The sequence below is a fragment of the Anabrus simplex genome, chromosome 2 (genome assembly GCF_040414725.1).
Source record: "Anabrus simplex isolate iqAnaSimp1 chromosome 2, ASM4041472v1, whole genome shotgun sequence".
NCBI lineage: Eukaryota > Metazoa > Arthropoda > Insecta > Orthoptera > Tettigoniidae > Anabrus > Anabrus simplex.
This window is the reverse complement of record NC_090266.1, coordinates 1,090,376,590-1,090,399,586: the sequence shown is the minus strand read 5'-3', so window position 1 is coordinate 1,090,399,586 and position 22,997 is coordinate 1,090,376,590. Positions and strand designations below refer to the sequence as shown.

The following is a 22,997-nucleotide window of genomic DNA, read 5'->3' as shown; positions in this document are numbered from 1 at the left end:
AGTGTGAGCTCAGCCAGTGAGCGAAAGAAAGTGAACAGTACTATAGTCACAGGTTCAGTTCAGTAAGTTTGAGTAGGTGGAGTCAAGCTCAGTGTGAGCTCAGCGGTTGAGAGCCATTATGACAGTTGCGTTGCCAAGTGCGAGTGATAGCCGGAGTTGAGTGAGGCAGTCTACGGAGTGTCCGTCTGTTGAACTGAGGACTCATTCTCTATGCCTGTCGTCATGAGTTATGTCTTTGGGACCAGCTGCTGTAGAGAACATCGCATGTTCTGGTGCAGTGTGGGAGAGGACAATGGCTGTCAGCATGAGGCTGTTAATGGAGATCTACCAGAGTGTGGACAGCAACCATCATCCTGAACTGTGAGACTGCCATGCGCGGGCTGCAAACTGTGAACAGCGACAGCAGCTACAGAGTAACCGAGTGAGTGAGGAGTCTGTAGAACTAGTGAACAAAGACTGACTGAATTAGCGTGAATGAACAGTGAGAATAAGAGAGAGAGTGCGAACTGTGTATTTGTGCGCTATGTACAGAGTTGGGAAGTAACTGAGTAAAAGTAATCAAATTACTTGTAACGATTACATTCTTAGTATATTTTTACTTGTAATCATTACTTTTAACAAAAAGTAATCTTTACTTGTAATTTACTTCTTGAAATAAAATTTTAATCAGTACATTCTAGTAAATGGATACATATCACACGGAAGCAGAAATGCAAAAAAAAAAAATCATGATAAAGATAACTTTTTCATTTTCTGCTACAGCAGAACCAGTAGCTTCACCAGTTCTGGATAGGAATTTAATAATGATGTTATTTGCTTTACATCCCACTAACTACTCTTACGGTCTTCGGAGATGCCGAGGTGCCAGAATTTGGTCCCGCAGGAGTTCTTTTAAGTGCCAGTAAATCTACCGACACGAGGCTGTCGTATTTGAGCACCTTCAAATACCACCGGACTGAGCCAGGATCGAACCTGCCAAGGTGGGGTTAGAAGGCCAGCGGATAGGTGTTTCTTACCTGTCCAGTACTTCAAAAGACAATCTAACAATATTCATAAAATTATACACAGGTATTTCTTCAAGCGCCCCTGTACAACATCTTTTCAGTAAATGGAAATATTTATTTTCCCCTTAAGATACACTGCTGTTTGTAGAAACACCAAGACCGAGAGCTGTGATCACAATGCAGTTTATTCTACATATTAGGGACATGACAAGACACAAATGATTACAATTACAGAACTGTACATGCACGGTGATCGTGGAAATTCGGTATGGCGTTGCGCCACCAGCGCTGAAATCAAAACCGCTAGACGTCGTGTCATGGAATCAAAGAGCACCTGAATATGCTGCTGGGGAATACTCTGCCACGTGGTTTGTAGGCACGTCCATAAATCAACAGTGGCTGCAGGAGGACCCGAACGAACAAGGTGCCGACCGACCATATCCCAGACGTGTTCAATGGGTGACATATCCGGCGAACGGGCAGGCAAAGGAAACAGTGGTATCCGTTGTTCTTCGAAGAAGGCTTGCACATTCCTCGCCACATGCGGCCGGGCATTGTCCTGCTGGAATTTGGCGTCTGGAACGGCCTGCAGTAGGGGCAGTGCCTCGGGCTGTAAAACCTCCCTGATGTAGCGGTAGCTGTTCAGATTGCCCTCAAGACGTAGGAGGTGAGATCACATGTTATCGGCAATTGCGCCCCAAACTATCACACTTGGTGTTTGTCCGCTGTGCCGCTCAACAATACAGTCTGCCCGATGGCGTTCACCACGGCAGCGTCTTACGCATATGCGGCCATCACTGTAGGACAAGTTGAAGCGGGACTCATCCGAAAACACTACATTTTGCCACTCAGCACGCCAGTGTCTGTGTTCATGTGCCCATTGCATTCTATGGCGTTGGTGGTTGCTGGTCAATGAAAGCCACCGCAATGGCATGGGTGCCACCAGTCCGACCCTCAGAAGACGGCTCCGAACCGTTGATGCAGACATCCCCACACCCCTTCCAGTGCTCCACCACTGAGCCAACACCGTGGACGAAGCTGTTCTGTCCGTTACCTCCAAGCGGACAAGATGGCGGCCATCTCGCGCTGTGGTCACATTGTGTCGTCCAGTACCCTGTCGGCGCTGTGTACGGCCCTCTTCTCTCCACTGGTTTCACATATGCCTCACTGTTGAAGCAGCATACCCTGTACAGCTGCAAGGTCACGGAACGACAGACCCATCTCCCAGAGCCCTATCATTCTGCCCCATTCGAACGCAAGCACATGCTGATATTCTCTACTGTGATGTCAGCGAGACATAGTGGCACTTAGGTGCACGTTTCCACTTCGTATGACGGCTCCGCACCGACTGAGCATTGCGTAACACTGCCCTGGTTGGTCACACACAGAAGGGCACTGTTGGGCTTACGTGCACACCATCTCTCTGCAATTTAAATCAATTATTATGGTTCCACTGTTCTACACGTCCTCTGATTTTGGCATGTTTCAGACCATTGCTTCTGAAAGTTTCACTTTCTACAATGAGCAGTGTATATAGGATTAGGGATGAGAATTTTAAGAACTAATTAATGTATTTGGAAAGTAAATGGAAAATCATTTCAAATGCTAAGTCAATAAATAAAATAAAAATGGTGGGAAAAAGATAATTGTGAATATTCCAAGATATCATGTTTAGTCTCAACAAGTGATGATAGCCACAATTAAGACCTTTATGCTAAAAACAAAAAGCACACAGAATGAATTAATACATTCATTTTCCATGTAAACTTTTGTATTTTTCCAGCTCGAAGCAAAAACAAAAAAACAAAAAAAAACAGTGATTTCTTTCAGATCAACATTCTGTTAAGTAATTATAATATTACTGATTACTCTTTGAAAAAGTGATTTGTAATCATAATTGAATAAAATATTTCTGAAGTAACTATAGTCGAGCCCAATTACTTTTTCCTTGTACTCTTCCCGTCACTGGTCATGTACTACGAGCATAAGTGGTTTTCTCCGTGTGCCTGTGACTGTTAATGCGTAGACTAGCAATTAGTTAATACATTTTAGAACTGAACGTTACCAGTTTTTTGTATTCATATATCTAACCTACTAACATGTTCCTTTTTTTTTTTTTTCCCCCCCTGCTAGTTGCTTTACGTCGCACCGACACAGATAGATCTTACGGCGACGATAGGACAGGAAAGGCCTAGGAGTGGGAAGGAAACGGCTGTGGCCTTAATTAAGGTATAGCCCCAGCATTTGCCTGGTGTGAAAATGGGAAACCACGGAAAACCATTTTCAGGGCTGCCGACAGTGTGGTTCGAACCTACTATCTCCCGAATACTGGATACTGGCCGCACTTAAGCGACTGCAGCTATCGAGCTTGGTTACCAACATGTTACATAAGATTTTATTTACATTCACCCCTTCCAATAAATGTGGTCAACATATTATGTAAAAGAACAAAGTAGTCTGATTAATTCTGCTTTTTACAATTTGTTTTAAGTTGTACCAACACAGATAGGTTTTATGGCAATGATGCGATAGGAAATAACTAGGAGTGGGAAAGAGCGACTGTGGCCTTAAGGTACAGCCCCAGCCTGGTGTGAAAATGGGAAGCCAAGGAAAACCATTTTCGGCATAGTGGAATGCAATCTGGCAGCAAGGTGATCAAAACCACCACGCAGCCACTCGTTCTGTGACAATCATTGTAGAGGATCTAAACTATTAAACGTAATTTATATAAATAATAATAATAATAATAATAATAATAATAATAATAATAATAATAATAATAATAATAATAATAGTTTCAGGTAACAGTGAGCATGACAGTGTTGTAGGAGTCACTGAGGAAAAATGTTATGTTCAATTGGTAACCATAAATTCTTAATTGTCCATAATGTTGGTAAAAACAGCTGAGATGGCATTCTTTTAATGGTGGGAGCAAAAATCATACAGATCATATGATCACCTCTTTTCACAGGTAAGAAACTCGTCAAGTAGAGAAAAACTACTGATGTTTTTTAAGTAGAGGTAGATATGTACACTCCAAACTCTGGGAACTTAGATTTTGTACTCAAACAATTTACTTTATTCCTAAGAGGAATACACTAGTCTGATATACTACTGAACATATCTGGAAGGTGAAGGATAGGGAGGAAATTAAAAATATGGCCTTTTAGCAGTATAAATGACAGATAATTACATTTTACCCCAACATCTCAGGTTCAAAACTTTCAACATGAAATTTGTACTAGGGGAAGTTCCTGTGCTAAAACTGTTTTTCTCCAGGATTTCCACTTTCTTGACACTCCATGTTCAACAATGCTCCATAGCCTCTAATCTTAATCTCAGAAAAGAACAAAAGGCCACTTCAGCAGACTTTTCCCCATACTATGGAGTAAGCAGAAACTTCATCCCTTCACCCAGAAATAGGCTGGAAAATAGATAAGTAAAATACCGTTTTATAAGGACTAGGAGCACTGGGGTCCAATAACAATCAGGAACACTTAGAATTAAACCACTTAATCCCGGCTTTCCTGTTCCACAATGGAGTATGATCGGCTAAAAAAGTGTGTGGTCATATTCACTACTCGAAGCCATAGTGAACTGAAAAGTCATGTGGACAATGGGAATATTTCAACTAATTCTGAGGGGTTTTTTTTGTTTTTTTTTTGCTACGGGCTTTACGTCGCACCGACACAGATAGGTCTTATGGCGACGATGGGATAGGAAAGGCCTAGTAGTTGGAAGGAAGCAGCCGTGGCCTTAATTAAGGTACAGCCCCAGCATTTGCCTGGTGTGAAAATGGGAAACCACGGAAAACCATCTTCAGGGCTGCCGATAGTGGGATTCGAACCTACTATCTCCCGGATGCAAACTCACAGCCGCGCGCCTCTACGCGCACGGCCAACTCGTCTGGTAATTCTGAGAAATAAAGGGCAAATCCATGGTTATGGGTGTGACAGTCACAACAGAAGAATTTGTGATAATTGTTAAAAAATTGTTTCCTACCACCGATTTAATAACAGAAAAATATGAATTATGCATGGTTGTGTGTGTGACAGGAAAAGGACTTTGCTTTTGTGTCTATTAAGTTCAATGCCAGATTTCTGTGAAACTTTCCATTTGAAAGAGATCATATATATATTATTTTTTTTTACAATTTGCTTTATGTCGCACTGACACAGGTAGGTCTTATGGCGATGATGGGAAAGGCCAAGGAATGAGAATGAAGTAGCTGTGGCCTTAATAAAGGTACAGCCCCAGCCTGGTGTGAAAATGGGAATCCACGGAAAACAATCTTCAGGGCTGCCGACAGTGGGGTTCGAACCCACTATCTCCCAGATGCATGGTCATAGCTGTGCAGCCCAAACCACATGGCCAACTCACCCAGTAAATTTATCTTTATACATATACCCAAGGTCTTACCAGTTTTGTTATCAGTAGCAGTTAGTCAGTAATGAATAAATCATCCGAAATATTGTAAACAATGGTTATGGGTGTGAAAGGAAGTTATGGTTGTGACATGTACCTCAACTACGCATTATTTTCTAGCCAACATAAGTTTATTTTCAACATATTCTCAAAAGCAATGTCAGAAAGGGTTCCTTCATTAAATTTTATTTGAATGTCATGCACTGCCTACTGTTCAGAACTCTTGGTTGAGGTAAATGATAATTGTGACTCCCAAGATATTTCCAAACTTTTCCAGACCTCTTCAGGTATTTTAGTTATAATTAATCATTTTCCCTATCTATGACAAGTCTACCAACCTGTTAATGTTTCTAAGAAATATTTTTAGGAGCAGTGCATATTTTTGCAATGGAATACTACAAATTCTATGTAAAATTAACCATTTCAATTGAAAGAATATCAAACTAGACATATTTATGTACATCCTGAGCTACAGTAGATTGCTGCATTTTAACACTGAATGTCCCATAGCCTATGGATTTGCCCTAAACAAAAGATAACGGTAAGGGCAATAATAAACATGAGGGTAGAAAACTCACATTCCTTAACTATTCATAAAATGTTAAACGTCAGAGGTACTTGCATGGGTAATCAAACTACAAGTTGAAATGTAGCAGCCTGTTGTTGGTGGGCCTGCCTCATCATCAGAGTTGAAGGCCATTGCAGATCTGGCGGACCTGGCTCATTATCCAAGGAAAATGGGTTAATCAAATGTTAAATATAAAACTTCACTTTAAAATCCTTCTCTTTATTTGATCTACCCACCCCTTAAGTATTTTGGAGCATAAGAAACAATCAACAATTTTCTCTTCTGAACAGCACAGGATTATCCTTTCCATTCTTCCAGGTATCTACACTTTTGCTCACTTTACCAGTGATAACTACTGGTAGTAATTTTTTTACAATATTGATACCAAGAATGACACAACAAAATGTTCAGGTAAGATATGTTCCATGATTTCCTTGAACAGTGTCACTGTGTTTTTTACAATTTGTTTTAAGTTGTAAAAACACAGATAGGACTTATGGCAACGATGGGATAGGAAATGACTAGGAGTGGGAAGGAACGACTGTGGCCTTAATTAAGGTACAGCTTGCTGGCCTCAGTGGCTAGCGATGTACAGTACAATAAAGACGCAGATGTAGAATATCAACGAGTTTTGTGCGCCATGGAATGGCCATTCTGCCTTGCATTTTTTGCACACGTACCTCATAATTTCATCTTCAAATTCTGTGAAATGCCCTTCTTGCAGGCTACTGAATGCATTTTTTGTACAGTATGCATTTTTAAGCTATCACTATCTTCATGCTAATGCCAAACATTGGCTTTAGTTATGCCGTATTTTCTTGCGGCTGCACAATTAATCTTCATTTCCGCGTGTTTAATAACCATTAACGTAAAACTGGCATCATAATATCGACGATAATCCGTTGAAAAATTTGCCGGCAATAACTGTTCCACGTGTTTCTACAATACGACGATCCATCACGAAAATATTTCTGCCGTCTATAAAATAGTTTATTTTACTAATCATCACGTAGAGTAGATATGTTATAACTCAATCACTGAGTAACAATGGCCTTTCTAAGAATTCAAAGGGTCGCATACTTGCTATTCCAATTCTAATTACATTTCCTATGCAGTTAGGCCTCGGAAGTACATTATGGTCAACCTTAAAATCAGCTCAAAAGAGTAATATTTTGATGCCATTTTGCGGATTTGAGAAATGTTTTTGTAGACGCTCGTAGAATGTCATTCTGTCTTCCGCGAACCAGTGACGTTACACAGAGGCACTGTACAATAGACTACTGCGCCTAGCAATGTATAATAAAGATATGGATGTTGAAGGTCGAGTTTTGTATGTGCGCGTGTAGGTGTTGAAGGGAGGCGGCGAGGCTACTACGGTAGCTGCCAGTCGTGTTCATTACTGCTGCATCGCGAATGCAAGACGACCCTTGGTTTGTCACATTAAATTCCAAGGAAGAAACGTCGTCTTGGACTTGGAGAAATGAGGTAAGCATTTTGAAAAGTCGTAGCAAAATTAAGAACATAAAAAGCAACAGTTTCGTTATTGGTTGCCAAACGACGACGGAAACAGAAACGACAGAGAAGGTGGTGGATACTCTGAATAACTGGTGATCGACCCCGTCGCTCATACACTACGATACTCAACATACATGCAGTCACTAGAAGTTGTGTCTTATACTGCAAGATTATGGGCAGCGATCAAATCGTCTGCATTTTGACATTGAAGACAGCTTTGTACTTCAATATTGTATGATAACTTCTGCAGCATCTAGTCATGACATATTACACAGCATTGTGAGCCTATTTCTTGTGTTATTCAATGGACAAACATTAATATATTCACGGCTGCACATTAAAAAAAATAGAAAACACGATGATGGAAGACTTTTACACGATCATGGTGGAAAAATGATGAAGATTTTCACTTCCAAATGGGGGTGGGGTAGGGGTGGAACTGCATAGGTCAATACGGTAATTTATTTCTGCTATGCTTTAGCCTATATCTGTCTACTGCTTAGTCCTATTTCCTGATATGAGGACGGGGATGAGGTGAGATTATATGGCTGGATGACCTTCCTGATGCCAACCGCAGTTGCTTTCTTTTTTTTTTTTTTGCTAGTGGCTTTACGTCACACCAACACAGATAGGTCTTGTGGCGACGATAGGAGTGGGAAGGAAGCGGCCGTGGCCTTAATTAAGGTACAGCCCCAGCATTTGTCTGGTGTGAAAATGGGAAACCACAGAAAATCATCTTCAGGCCTGCCGACAGTGGGGTTCGAACCCACTATCTCCCGAATACTGGACACTGGCCGCAATTAAGCGACTGCAGCTATCGAGCTCGGTCAACCGCAGTTGACGAGCTAATGATGAAATGAATTATGGTTAATGAAACTATGTAAGGAGGTGGAAGGAATCAGCTTTGACATATGAATTGAACTGTCCTGGCATTTGGCTGGAAGTGAAAATGGGAAACTACCAACAAAAGAAAAAATCTCAAGACAGCTGATGGTGGGGCTTGAACCCACATATTTCCTGAATGCAGAGCTCGGCTCCATAGACACAGTGCACTGTTCATTATGCATTTTACCATTAGCTCTAGCAAATGGAATTTTAACTTTACCTGTAAATTATCAAAAGATGTTACAAAATTATCAGAAATGACTTTAATTCTCTGTATTGCTACAAAATGCTAAATTACAAATGCATAAATGCTACAAAATTCTGAATTTCTGATTTCAGAAAGCTAAAAAAAAAAACCACCTCTAGTGATAACTACATTACTGGGCAACAACCTTGGATGGATGGATGTTTGGGGGGAAAAAAAGGTGGTGGTATGACTGCTAAGCAATTTGCCGCAGCCCCACCACACTATAACACTACTTAAATAGCTGACTGAAAATCTGTTTGTCTCAACCTATGAGGTATATCATACAAATAATCAACTTAACAATCAACAATGCTTCCAGACTATATATTTACAAAATCTTCCCTTATGGTGATGACATAAGACATCAAGAGTTCTTGTCTAAATAGTCAGCTGAAGACAGCGAAATATTGTTAAGAGTCCTCCAACAAGATATTTACTTTAGCAGATGTAGTGAAGTTTTTACTTGTCAATTGTTAGTGCTTATTAACATGAAGGATTAGCGATAAGCACTGACAAACCTACATTTTGATCATTGAAATCTCCCTTTTACATGAAAAATTTCCCAATCATTAATTTCATTAAGCTTATATACACAAATGAGCCATTAAATTATTACTACCCCGGCCTACGAACATTTATTTCTCCTGGAAAGTGGCATGCTGGCAGCATAGTATACATATGGCAGGCCTAAAGGCTCACTGTTAGTTGTGTCTCTGGCATTATAATGTGAAAAGCAAGTGATCTCTCCGAGTTTGTTTGTTTGTTGTTGTTGTTTGTTACAATTTGTTTTACATCACACCGACACAGATAAGTCTTATGGTGATGATGGAATGGGAAAGGCCTAGGAGTGGGAAGGAAGCGGCCGTGGCCTAATTAAGGTACAGCCCCAGCATTAGCCTGGTGTGAAAATGGGAAACCACGGAAAACCATCTTCAGGGCTGCCGACAGTGGGGTTCGAACTCTCTATCTCCTGAATACTGGATACTGGCCGCACTTAAGCGACTGCAGCTATCAAGCTCGGTCTCCGAGTTTGATAGAGGTCAAATTGTGATGGTACAGGACCTTGGAATCAGCCTCTCTGAAACAATGTGACTCACTGTATGCTCACCTGCTGCTATTGTGAGTACATATCAAAACACCATCCATGTGTTGACATTGGCTTATTGATGCCAGAAGCCAGCTGAGGCTGTCGCACATTGTTTGGAACAATCGCAGGGCCACAGTTTGAGAAATCGCCCAGAGGTACAACAGTGGTGATCAGGGCAACGTTTCATAACATATGGATCAATGAACACTGTAGCATGCCGGAAAACAATTTCAGGCAGTGTGATGTGTTGGAACGAAGAGCAAGCCTGTGAGTTCATGTGACGTCAGAAAAGAGCTGAGTACATAATGATGCCTAGACAAACGGCACTGTAAGTATGGAATTGGCAGGGTCAGTCAAATGTAGCGCTCTAAACAATAGTAACTTGCATGCTCCTGCTATTAGTCCCTTTGAAGAATACGTGCAAATTCTATAAAACAGGCAGCATTAGCATTATGATGTCCACAGCATCAGTTGTGTAACTGACACCAGATCTGGTTCTTGTTTATCCTACATCACTGCATCCCCCCATATCAACCGAGGCTGTGAGAAAGCAGTGCAAAACGCAGTGATGTCGCACAGATGAACTCGTCTTTACTGGGAGCATGTACAGCAGAGTGAGATGACGTCACCCACACATCCTGTCTTCCACTGCTGTAGCATATCAGACTGCAGAGTTATTCATTTCATTACAGGTTCGTATTGATGGTTAACAGTCACAATTATAGACTGAGATTTCCCATCTAATCAATACTGAATTTCTTTGAATGTATGTATTCACATTAAAAATACATTAATACAGTTCCGGTTTCAATATCACAGAGATCATCATCAGCTGCTGAAGAACATTAAAAAAATAAAAAACAAATACATCAATTTAATACATTACTTATTCTAAGACAGTGTACAATTTTTTATATTAATGGTAACATGTGCATGATGACATATAAAAATAGGGTGTCTGTAGTTCCCTTCATTTGTACGGTTCTTATATTTTAAAAATTTATTTTATTTTTATTTTTTTATAATAGATCATCTTCCACTTTGAGATGGATCAGTTGTAAATGGCCAATCCAATAGATCATCTTCCACTTTGAGATGGATCAGTTGTAAATGGCCAATCCAATTTTGTCGTAATGTTAACAAAACTGGTTAAAATTTTTTCGTTTCAAAATGCTTCTTACTTTGGAGCTGGATCTAGTGTCTTGGTATATTAATTCTTGTTCTTATGTGGTTGAATTGGGTGATAACATCCCTTACTATAGGTATTATAATTGTGAACTCTTTGTGGTGAACCATGTAAAATATTAGAATGCCTACAAAGAAAGAAAACAACATTCTAAGAAAAGATATATATATATATTGTACCCGTAAAAAGTGTTCATATCTTTAAGGCGCTTGATATTAAGTTAACGAGCATGGATCTTATCCTAGGGAGTGGCTTTATCATTGGAGTTGGTACAGAGAGGGGTATAATTATCAATTTTAGAGATTCTTTTGATAAATTGAGTTTATTGATCATCAAAAGCAAGTTCATATCACCTTCGTACAGCAGCATGGAAGTGTCGTGGCTGGTTGGTACCTCCGAGTCCTGGGATGGCGCTGGACATCGCCTGGGCAGGAACCACACCTGCTCGGATGAGGAGTTCTGGAATGTCTCGACGTTCTGGAATGTCTCGAAGATTGGCACACGTTCCTGGGTTCGATTTGAGACGTAATTCACATTTGAGTTTTCTGCACAGCACTCCACACATTCATGGCACTGTCTGGACAGATATGACCTTTTAATTATGGTTACTGCACTCTAGATATTAAATCAGAACGTTCTGGAATAATCACTCGAAGAACAAGATGATTTTGACTTTGTACTGGTAGAAATGCAAGTTCATAATGCAAGCTTACTGTAAATTGAAATGTTCTAGAGGATTATAGTCACCACAGTTCTTAATGCATAGTTTCTGAAGATTTTAAACACATTGGCAATGAACAGAATAAATAGCACTCGGAAACTGTCTTCTTCTGTCAATAGGCGAAGTAAATAGCCATTAAAGAAAATGATATTTGAAAGAAAAAGTCTGACTTCATAAATTATGGATTCACTCAAACTACTGGAAAGTTCTAGGCTTTCTGGGAACGCGACATGCGTATTCTGAATTGTCACAGTCTTTAATGAGGATAAGAATCAAAACACAAGTCCCAGTGCAGCACTTGGAAAGTATGCATATTTCACAATTAAACGTTATGTTGAACGTCCCCTAAGTTTCACAGTTTTTACAAGACGTAAATTCAATGAGGCACTTGGGAAAACAAGTCATATCGTTCACACGAAAGTTTATGTTGGTAGGGCACAAGTTCATCCTACACGCTCGGAAAATTTCAATGTTCCAGAAATTGATTCACAAAATACAAGTTCGAATAAGTTTGAAACGTAAGTTCAATGTGGTACACAACACTCGTGAAAATTCAAAGTCCTTTCAATCGTCGTCGAATAACTAGGTCCCTATGTGGCACTTCAAAAAAATAACAAAGTTCCAATGTGTAGAAATAACAAAGTTCCGATGTGTCAAAATATTAAAGTCACGACACTCGAAGAAAATAAAGTTCCTATGACAATGTTCCAGTATGTCACCTTAAGAAAATAATAAAGTCTTACCGTGACACTTGGTGAAAATAACTAAGTTCCAATGAGACGCTTCAGAAAAATAACGAAGTTCCCATATGGCACTTTAAGAAAATATCAAAGTCCAATCACGACACACAAAAAATAACAAAGTTCCAATGTGTCAATATGACAAAGTTCCAATACGATGCTCGCAGAAAATAACAAAGTCCCAATCAGGCACTTCAAGAATATGATAAAGTTCCGACACAACACTTAGAGAAAATACCGAAGTTCCAATACTTGGATTTCGAAGACTGTCAACAAGAAGTTCGAGACACACAATACTTCTCCTGTCACCCATGTCTCAGAGACAGCGGAGTGACAAACACTGAATTCGTAGGTCGGGCGGTCCTCCTTTTATACACGTTCGCATGGAAGTGTCTAGAACTCGGGTATTATCTACCCTTATCACTCCTATAATACTCGGTGGATTTTCTTGAAATTTTGACAGATTACGTCCATTGTAATGGTTTTTAAGATGGCAGTGTCAAAATAGCGATAAAGTAGCGCAAAATGTACTTTTGAGGGTAAGCTGGAACATTACCATATATGGCACGAATAGCTGGCTTACGGCGGCCACGTCACTTGCTGAGTACGTCACTGAGTTCGGCGGGCTGCCTACCTTCCACCTCGCGCGAAGTTCAACAAACATACTTCGGACTTCTCTCGTAGCGGCGTTCCCGGTACAATATATATATATATATATATATATATATATAAGTACAGTAAAACCTTGATTATCCGTCCCTCGATTAACTGTTCTGCGGATTTTCCATTGCCAAAATAATCTCTGTTCCTAAAAGCAATGTACAGTCACTCTAAAACTGAATGAGTGCATTTTTTATGTTAATAATAATAATAATAATAATAATAATAATAATAATAATAATAATAATAATAATAATAATGGTTTCACGTCCCACTAACCACTATGACGGTTTTCAGAGATGCCGAGGTGCCAAAATTTTGTCTCGCGGGAGTTCTTTTACATGCCAGTAAATCTACCGACACGAGGCAGACATATTTGAGCACCTTCAAATACCACCGGACTGAGCTAGGATCAAACCTGCCAAGTTGAGGTCGCAAGGCCATCGCCTCAACCGTCTGAGCCACTCAGTCCTGCTCTTGACGTCAAGGTATCTTGATACAGTATTCTCTTTTGGAGCGACTGTACACTGACTTCCCGACTCCTGAGTCCATGATCATAACGTAGAGTAACTACTGTACGTACACGCGCACAGACTGGCAATCGGCATTGGAGACACGAGTTAATACAATTTTTTTACTATGGAATCTTATGTTGTGTACAATTATTTAACTTTTAACTGTTATGAAAGAAGAGGGATGCTATTCAAATTTAACAGTCACAAACTTTATTATCCATTCCATTGCTGACGAATAATGTACTGTAATGTGCCTTCTCCCAGCCCATGGAGTGTAGAGTACGGTATGCTGGTCATTTCTACTTCAGAAGGATACCTACAACTTATTTGGTAGCGTGTAATATCTCCGAGTACCGTACATAGATCTTTCACATCGTTCTCTGTCAAGGTTAAATATTTTCACCACAGGCTACTGCATCGTAAATATTTCACAATGCACAGGAATTGGAAACCAGCCTAGCGGTCCGTCATAGTCAACCTCCGCTATTAGTAGACAGGTAGGTTACATTCTGTACAGTAGTGCAAAGTAAGGAAATGTGAGAGTGACTTATAAGATAGAACGGAAAATAAATGTTCAAACAACCGAGAAATGTTGAGATCAAAATCTGCGCTAAAAAGAAAACGGGTAGTTTTAACCATACAAAATAAAGTTAATATAATCGAACGGTTAAAGAAAGGTGAACTAGTCTCAAATTTAGCGTCAGAGTTCAGTGTGGGTGTGACAAGAGTGTGGGACCTAATGAAGAATAAAGACAAGGTGTAGCAGTTTGCGGCAAGTTCTGACTGTTCGCATGGACTCGCTAAAAGAAAATCGCTAGTTGCTTTACGTCGCACCGACACACATAGGTCTTATGGCGACGATGGGACAGGGAAGGGCTAGGAGTGGGAAGGAAGCGGCCGTGGCCTTAATTAAGGTACAGCCCCAGCATTTGCCTGGTGTGAAAATGGGAAACCACGGAAAACCATTTTCAGGGCTGCCGACAGTGGGGTTCGAACCTGCTATCTCCCGAATACTGGATACTAGCCGCACTTAAGCGACTGCAGCTATCGAGCTCGGAAAAGAAAATCAATGAAAGCATCATCTTTAAAAGAACTGAATGCTGCATTACTCATGTGGTTTCAGCAAAAGAGAGGCGAATGTGTACATATTAGTGGTCGTATGATAACAAGGCAGGCATTCAGACCTCCCATTATCATGATCCCATCTCCAACAATATGTGTTTCCAGTTCATTGAGGAACTCTTCTTTTTCTTCCACGCTACATCCTGTCTGTGGAGCATACACCTGTACTATCTTCAGTAGTTCCTTGTTTACATGTATGTGCATTATTATAATTCTTTCATTTACATACTAAACTTCAGCTATTGGTTCAACATTCTGATTCAATATAAATTCACTCCATTTCTTTTCTCTTCGCTGTTACCCATCCAGTACAAGGTGTAACCCTTTCTTAGTTTCTTCATTCCTTTCCCTTCCCTTTCCAATTTACTTCCCTTAATCCCAGGATGTGTGAGTTTTCATCTCTCCATTTGGTCAATCAATTCATTTCCCTTCCCATTCGTTGTTAAAATATTTCAGGTTTTGTTTCTTGATCTAACATTTGCACAAACACCATCAGCATTACCATCATACTGTGCAACTGTCAATTCCATTTCCGTTTTCAAACTTCCATCTGAGGCTTGTATTATAGTTGAAAGCAAGTACAAATTTACTCATCTGCTGACCTGCTAAGCCTAATGCATCTGAGGATTTTCTTTTGGGGTTTCCTCCCTTGGCCTTTGAAGATCCCTCTTCTCCCCAAGGCAGTGGTTTCCTCTTCTAATTTTCCCCAGAGAGGATGGGTTGCTTCATCCACCATCTTCACCATTCTGAATGTCTCCTTCTCTGTTTAAGATGCTGTTAAGGTTTTCACCCATAACCCTGGGCATGGATTCCACGTTATACCCCGTGAGACTGGGTCCCTGCCTGAAATTAGCTCTCCTTCACACCGGCCTACTGATGTGGAGGATACCCATGGATGCGCCAGACAAGAATTACTCAACTGAAGGATAGGGAAGATGACCCTATCTCCCTTGAGCCGGATTAATGGTTGTGTATGATGCAGCAAGCAATGGCCTTAGAATAAGTAATGTATTATATTAATGTACAGTGAAACCTTGTTAGTTCGTTCCTCATTAACAGGTTTTCCCACTTAGCTCGTCATAAATTCGAAGTCCCAATTCTCATCGTATTAAATCTATATAAAATTACCTCACTTATCGCGTAACAAATTTTTGCTATTACCGCTTAGTACGATCACTGTTTTCCTAGCCCTGAAAATGTTACTATATTTGTCATCCCTAGTGAAAGAAACGTGATTTCCAGCTCAGGTAAGAGCCGTTGCCACAGTTGCGTGATTATGGGAAACGGCCTTCCTGAACTTCACAGGATAAGTTGCACTTTCGGGGAGCAAGCCGTCTGCCTCAGGAATGTTCAGTTTCACTTGGCGGCTAGCAGTGAGATTGCTGAACAGCAGAGTGAGCCTGTTTGTGCTTGTATTTCGCATTCTATTCAGAAGGTAGAAATTCATTTTGTGTTGAGCAATACAGTGTGAAGTGTAGCGAATATTTGTCGTGTGATACAGTAACCTATATCTGGATTAGAAATATAATCATGTGAAATTTACTAGAGTGGTGCATATATGTCTTGTGATGGCCTAGTTATGGATACAGAAAATGTCGTAAAATTTCTTAATAATGAAGACAAAATTAAAATCTGTCAGAAAGTGGACATGGCATAAGCATGCAGAAGTCGCAAATGTTGAAACTTGCACCTTCGAGTTTCGACTCCGCCACTCAAGTTGGTCGAAGTTTTGTTTGATTCAAAATGGCGGCCAGCCATTCCTGGCAGTCACACATGTACAAGTGTAACCTCCAATTCATTGTCTACAAGTGTGACCAGAAAATAATGTTTAATAACCCACTACTCCAAAATAAAAGGCTTCCACTAACATTTGTGTTACAAAGAGTGTGATCTGCAATAATACTTTGATATTTTTGTTGGCCCCTGTGCATATATTGTCATATTTGTTGTCTGGTGTTTTTACACTTTTCAGTGTACTTCTTAATTTATAATCTCTACCTGAAAAGATTTTCATATTTGTTTTCTCATGTTTTTCACACCTTTGAATACTTTTCTCTCATCTTTAGAAATGGTACCTAGGTCGACAGTTTTTACTGTACCCACGGATACACAACGGAAAATGCCCCATGTCGGAAAATATTGTATCTAGTGTTTCCATATCCCTGTTGGATAGTTTTTATTTGTATATTCATCAGTACGTTTTCTCGCTTAACACATTCTTTTTTCCCAGTCCCCTGCAGAAACGTCTTAACGAGGTTTCACTGTATTTGTTGTTTTATCTTTTTAATATTTTTCAGCAGCTAAAGATCATCTCTATGAGATTGAAACCGGTACAGTATAAATGTGTTTCTAATGTGAATCTATACATTTAAAGAAATTAAGTATTGATTAGGTGGGAAATCTCAATCTATAGTTGTGACTTGGACTGCAGAGTCGAAGGCCCTATCGAACGCTAATGATGACTGAATTCCATCTACAGCAATGCATGATCAAGTAGCAAATATTTAAGAATAAACTGAACATGGTATCTGTCTCTGCCCAACCAAGTGGCATTGGCTCCTATGGTAATCGGTGTACTTGCATTTGGCCGTTGATGTGCTGAACCAGGAATCTAGATTCATTGGACCAGGTGATCTTTTTCCAATCATCCACACTCCAAAGTTGATGATTTTATCCCCACCTCATGCATTGCTTTACAAGTAACAAACTTTAATAGCTTCATTTTCGTTATAAACCCGTATTGACTATAAAATCAAGTAGTGAATTTTTAAGAATAAACTTAAATATTGTATTTAAGCGGTCTGCCTAATCAATACATATATATGTTTATAGTCGATGTTCGTGCAGTTTTCAGTCCAATACAGTAGATCACATGTTTAAAAAGTATATACATTATGTGGAAGGAAACTTAAGAAGCTCAATGAATGTGCAAGGGAAAGGCACTGATACTAAAAGTACCATTATTAAGAATTCACAAAACAAAAGAAAATATTTTTAAAATATTACTTACGCTAACTTGATGTCCAATCTGGGGGATATAGTACCTTCCATCATTACAATGTTTGCTTGAGCAATATTGTCACGTTTAGTTGAGGGGCCACTGGAAAGTACAGTTCCACCCTGCCCTCTTGCTTGCCGCTGTCGAGACAGGTTAACAGCTTGTTCCTCTTGCTCCATGTTATCTAAATTTTCAGGTGAAGAACTCTGTAGCCTTGACTGTGGATGTTCATTTGTTAACTGTGATATCTGATGAAAGAAAAGAAAAAATATATATAAAATGAAGAAACAAGGTCTAATTTTGTTTCCTGTAACTTTCAATATAAAACCTAATTAATGCACAAATGTCCTTTATCTCTGCACACAAAAATTGAACTGACAATGGGAAAAAAGTGAATGTAAGTTATTTTCAAGTTTGATGGAAGAATTCAGATAGAGAGAGAGAATAGCAATTTGACACTTTGTAGGTGATACACATTACTGTATATACAGTGAGTTTTATTCTGTTGTAGTAATTATACACTGTAGGAGAGAATAATGTAAATGAACTTCATGTGCAACAGAAAAATCAAACATATGAACATCAAATCTATATCGTATAGGTTATATGGTAGTCATATCTTGCCAGTTTGTTAAGCTATACAGAATGTTTGGGAGATAAGTAAAAACATTTTTTCTGCTGGTTATTGGTACGGCCCCGAATATAGAAGATGTCAAATAATGTCCTACTTCAAAAATTTTAAAAATGAAGTTGAAAATTTGATGCTTGTAGCTCAGGTAGTATTTAACGATGAACAATTAAGGGCTTCGCTGGCATACATAACAATATTTTCCAATGTGAAAATGATCGCTTCTTGTATGTAGAACATTTTCAAGACAACTTACGCATGCATACTACCTAAAGCTGCAGTGCAGTGATGTACTTAAAATTGCTTTTTACACATTATAAATACACACTGAAGGGGTGGGGGATGGGGGGAGTGACAGCAGTGGTGACAGTGATGGTGGTTGTACGAGGAAGTACAACAGGGCAACCTACAGAGGGTGGTATAAATCAAAGGGAACAAACCTGCTACCTACCTCACAAACATCGCATTCTACTTCAAACTTCTCCCCCGAATAAGCCATTCACTAAATTTAATGAAAATCATATTTTACAAACTGTGGACATTCATCCCTACTTTCCGTATCGCTATTTGTACTTATCTCCCAAACAAACACCTTGTATACCTGAAGTCACTAGTGTAGAATACAAATTTTAATACTGATGAATGACTAAACTTGCAAGTATGTCGACCCTTTGTCAGTCATAATGCCACGAGCTAGCTGATTGGCTGTTTGGAGAGTGAAATGCACCTTGCCACCCATAAGCATCCTAACAAGGAAAGGATCACAACCAAAAAATAAAAAAAATTAAAAAAAAAAAAAAAAAAAGAAGAAGTCATAGGCTTTATTTTGAGAATGGTGTTGACACTTCTAACAAAAGCTCCTTGAGAAGGTGCCAAGGTAGTTTCAGGGACTGTGTATCTTCCAAACCATTTATCTACAAATAGAGTAGAAGTCCGCTAAAACTAGTACGGCATATAACGAGAACCCCGTTATAACGTCAGGTTTATTCTGTTCCTTCAAAATTCCTATATTAACTATGCATTATCCTTCAGTTATAGCGAGAGCCCAGTCACTGATGCATCCGTTATTATGAGCGATTACGTGTGTGCGAATTTTTCTGGAACCGATATTTATGCACCCAGCCATTATATTGCATACGATCGAGCATCTTCGGTATAGTTTCCTCAGTATAGCGAGCTCTCTCGTCAACATTCAAAGGCGATGTTGGAGTCTATTACAACTTTTATTATAATTTGGGTCCACCTTATTCAATACATAAAAATTGTTGCTTAGATGTAATTACAACCTATATTTCAATCAGAAATAGTTTCGACGTCCCTCTGCATCATCATCAGCTGATATAAGTTCGTGGAAAAATTGACAATCATATAAGTTTATCTACGTCAAATTGATCACAATTTTAAAACCATATCAGCAACATAAAACGGTGTTAAAATTATACTGTCTCTAAGTCCATATTTTCTACAAGTCTAAGACTTGTGAGTCTTATGCCATAAACTGCTAAAAACATATGCAAACCGGTTTGCTCACTTATGAAATAACGTGGATTTAAAAGAACAACAACCTAAAAATAAAATAGTCTTGAAGTACTATGCACCTATTAGTTATACCCGTCAACTGCCGTTCCGTAAAGCAAAATCGAAATGTAAGAGAACAGGTTTCTTAATAAACGCGTAACTAATGTGACCGATAGCAGTTGTTAACTTGTTGAAATAAAGGCCGAAGTAAACAATCACTTAATATTAATGCTAAATTCTGCGATTAAGTAAGAATGTGATATGCCACAAGATATGGCAGAGTGCATCATTGATTTCAGCATTTAGTTTATATTCTCTCGCGCCTGGTTAAATTTCAGAAAGGCTATTATCATGTATATGTATAGCGGGAAGGTTATCATTTCTCTACTGGTACTCGAAATATGTTTTCATGATAGATATGCGAGGATCGAGTCATAAGTCATGGCAACTATTTTTTTTCTTTTTTTTTTTTCGTGTACAGGAAACAACACAGAAGATCTAAGATATACATTTGGAAATATAGGGCATGTATTTATGCATAGTGCCTGAAGACAAATTCTGACTTCAGGAGATTCTCGTAGGAAAGTGATAGAACACAGGCCATTGGTAAACATAGTTTTATTATGGTATAGACAGCAAATACACAAGACTACGTACAAAGGACAGGTCTCCACTGGTTACAGACCTTCGAAATAATCACCGAAGGTTTCCACTGTGTATTGCCAGCAGTGAGGCAGGTGCTGAATACCATTCGCTGCATGTGTATTGCTAATGCATGACACCTCTCTCTGAAATGCTGTTACGATGTCCTCTTTGTTAGCAAACCATTGTCCACGTAATGGCTTCTTGACTTTGGGGATTAGATCATAGTCACATGGGCTCAGATCAGCCGAATAAGGCAGGTGTGGAAGAACCCCCCATCCCCACCGTTGTACGCGATGCTGAATGATGGCTGCTGTGCGAGCTGTCGCGTTATCGCGTAGGATTATGGCATTGTCCAAAATATCTGGACGTTTGGTAAACACTGATTGATCATCATTATCCGTACATCCTTGTCCATGGACACTGGATGGCCTGGGTGAGGCAAATCAGCAGCTGATACTCTACCCTGTTTGAACGTCTCCACCCACCTCACCACTGTTCTATAGGGCATGGCAAGCACACCTAATGCTTTACTATGAAAAACGTGTGAGACCCTCTACTTGAAGGTCCCTTTGTAAGATGTTTTAGGCATCGAGGTATCACTGATTGAAGTTCAGCTGCCTGGTTGGATTTATTTTTCTTTCTTGTCCTTATGTTTCATTGCCAATATTCTACATAAAAATATTTGTAATGGGTTAAAAGTTGGATTCAAAAATGAAAAACTTTGGGTAGGAAATGAAACATTTAATTTTGCTCCAATAGAGAAAATACAAATATGATCAACTCCCTAACTTTTTTTTTCATTTCTGTACCAACATTTTGAACAATTATAAACATTCTCACCATGAAGATACATAGAAGGAAATATTAGAATGGTGCGATGGGAAGGGAAAGAAAATCATGCACACAGTGGGACTTGAACCAACGAGGTCCTTATTACAAGACTCCGGGTGGTACCCTCTGAGTCACATGCCCGCTGGTCCTTTGCAAACGTTAAGTTGATTTCAGGCACTTGGAATTTTTCAAAGCCGATTTTCTAGAGAAAGCCTCAATATGTGGCGCAATGTCTTTTGGATATTTGTATTCGAGAAGTCATCTTCACGCAGGCCTACCATTAATAATGAGGCGAGTTGGCCGTGCGGTTTCGGGGCGCACTGCTGTGAGCTTGAGCCGGGAGATAGTGGGTTCGAAATCCACTGTCGGCAGCCCTGAAGATGGTTTACTGTGGTTTCCCATTTTCATACCAGGCCACGGCCGCTTCCTTCCCATTTCTAGCCCTTTTCCATCCCATCGTTGCCATAAGACCTACCTGTGCCAGTGCGATGTAAAGCAAACTGTAAAAAAATATAAATATATATGTAATTACTATGAAAAATGTGTGGGACCCACTACCTGAAGGTCCCTTTGTGGGATGTACAGTATTTTATAGAGAATACGTGGTTTGTGAGCAGGCATGAAACAGAACATATTTACTAAAGTCATAGCGCATTGTATATAATAGATACCAGTATGTTTTTTAGTATTTTTTTTTTTTTTTAGTTTAAGCACTCGTGCTTTAGATATAAACCCAATGGATATACATGTTTATCATCTTTTTAATGCTTCATTGCTGAATTTAAAATTCATGTCAAATGTACTGAAACAGAGATGAAATAGATTTCATCATAGATTGGTCAACAGGTTAGCTAATTTTAAGCATTTGTACACTGATGTAACTGAGTCATTTTTCCAATTAAGATAGAACATATGATAGTCTAAATAATCAGTATCAATATAATTTTGATGTGTTTTTCATTATTTTCAGTCCAATATTAGTATTTCGGCTATGATTTTACATTATTGCATCAAAGCTTCCGGCTTCAGCACTAGCTGCTCGCTGCCAGTCTATATGTACGTTTCTAAAAATCATAAAATTAGGCCTACATCAACTTTTAGAGGTTATGTGGAACTCGAGAATTCTTCTTTATCTCAGCCTTTTCCCACATCGTGTAGGGTCAGCGTTTTGGGGGATTCTTCTCTTCCATAAATGTCTATCCAATGCTTCTTCCCTCTTCCAACCTTTTTCTCTTAGATCACCTTCTACCATGTCTCCCCATCTTATTTTTGGTCTTCCTCTCTTCCTTGACCCTTCAATTTCCAGGTTTCCAATTCTTTTTCCCATGTAGTCCTCCCATCTTCTCTGCACATGTCCATACCATCTTAGCCTACTTTCTTCACCTTCTTTCTTATGGGTCCCACTTTCACTGATCCTCTGATGTAATCATTCCTTACTTTATCCTTTCTTGTAAATCCACTCATCCATCTTAACATTCTCATTTCTGCCCCTTCCATCTTTCTCTCTTGGGCCTTTACGATTGGCTAAGTTTCTGCACTATAAAGCATCGCAGGTCTCACCACAGTTTTATAGAGCTTTCCTTTCATCCTACAACTGACCTTCTCACACAGTACTCCACTCAATTTCTTCCAATTCATCCACCCATTATTTACCCTGTGTTGTATTCCAGCCTCCAGGCCTCCATCACTTTCTATGTATGAA

The 22,997-nt window shown here is 39.4% G+C and overlaps 1 protein-coding gene across 4 annotated transcripts in view; it reads right to left on the bottom strand.

Annotated features, from left to right (window-relative positions):
• cmb (combover) overlaps nt 1-22,997 on the bottom strand; it is a 522,232-nt gene that overhangs the window by 246,843 nt on the left and 252,392 nt on the right. For all 4 annotated transcript variants that reach the window (XM_067139692.2, XM_067139691.2, XM_067139689.2 and 1 more), the window contains one exon: nt 17,686-17,921. In XM_067139692.2, coding sequence (XP_066995793.2) covers nt 17,686-17,921 — 236 coding nt within the window. The remainder of the gene's footprint in view (nt 1-17,685; nt 17,922-22,997) is intronic.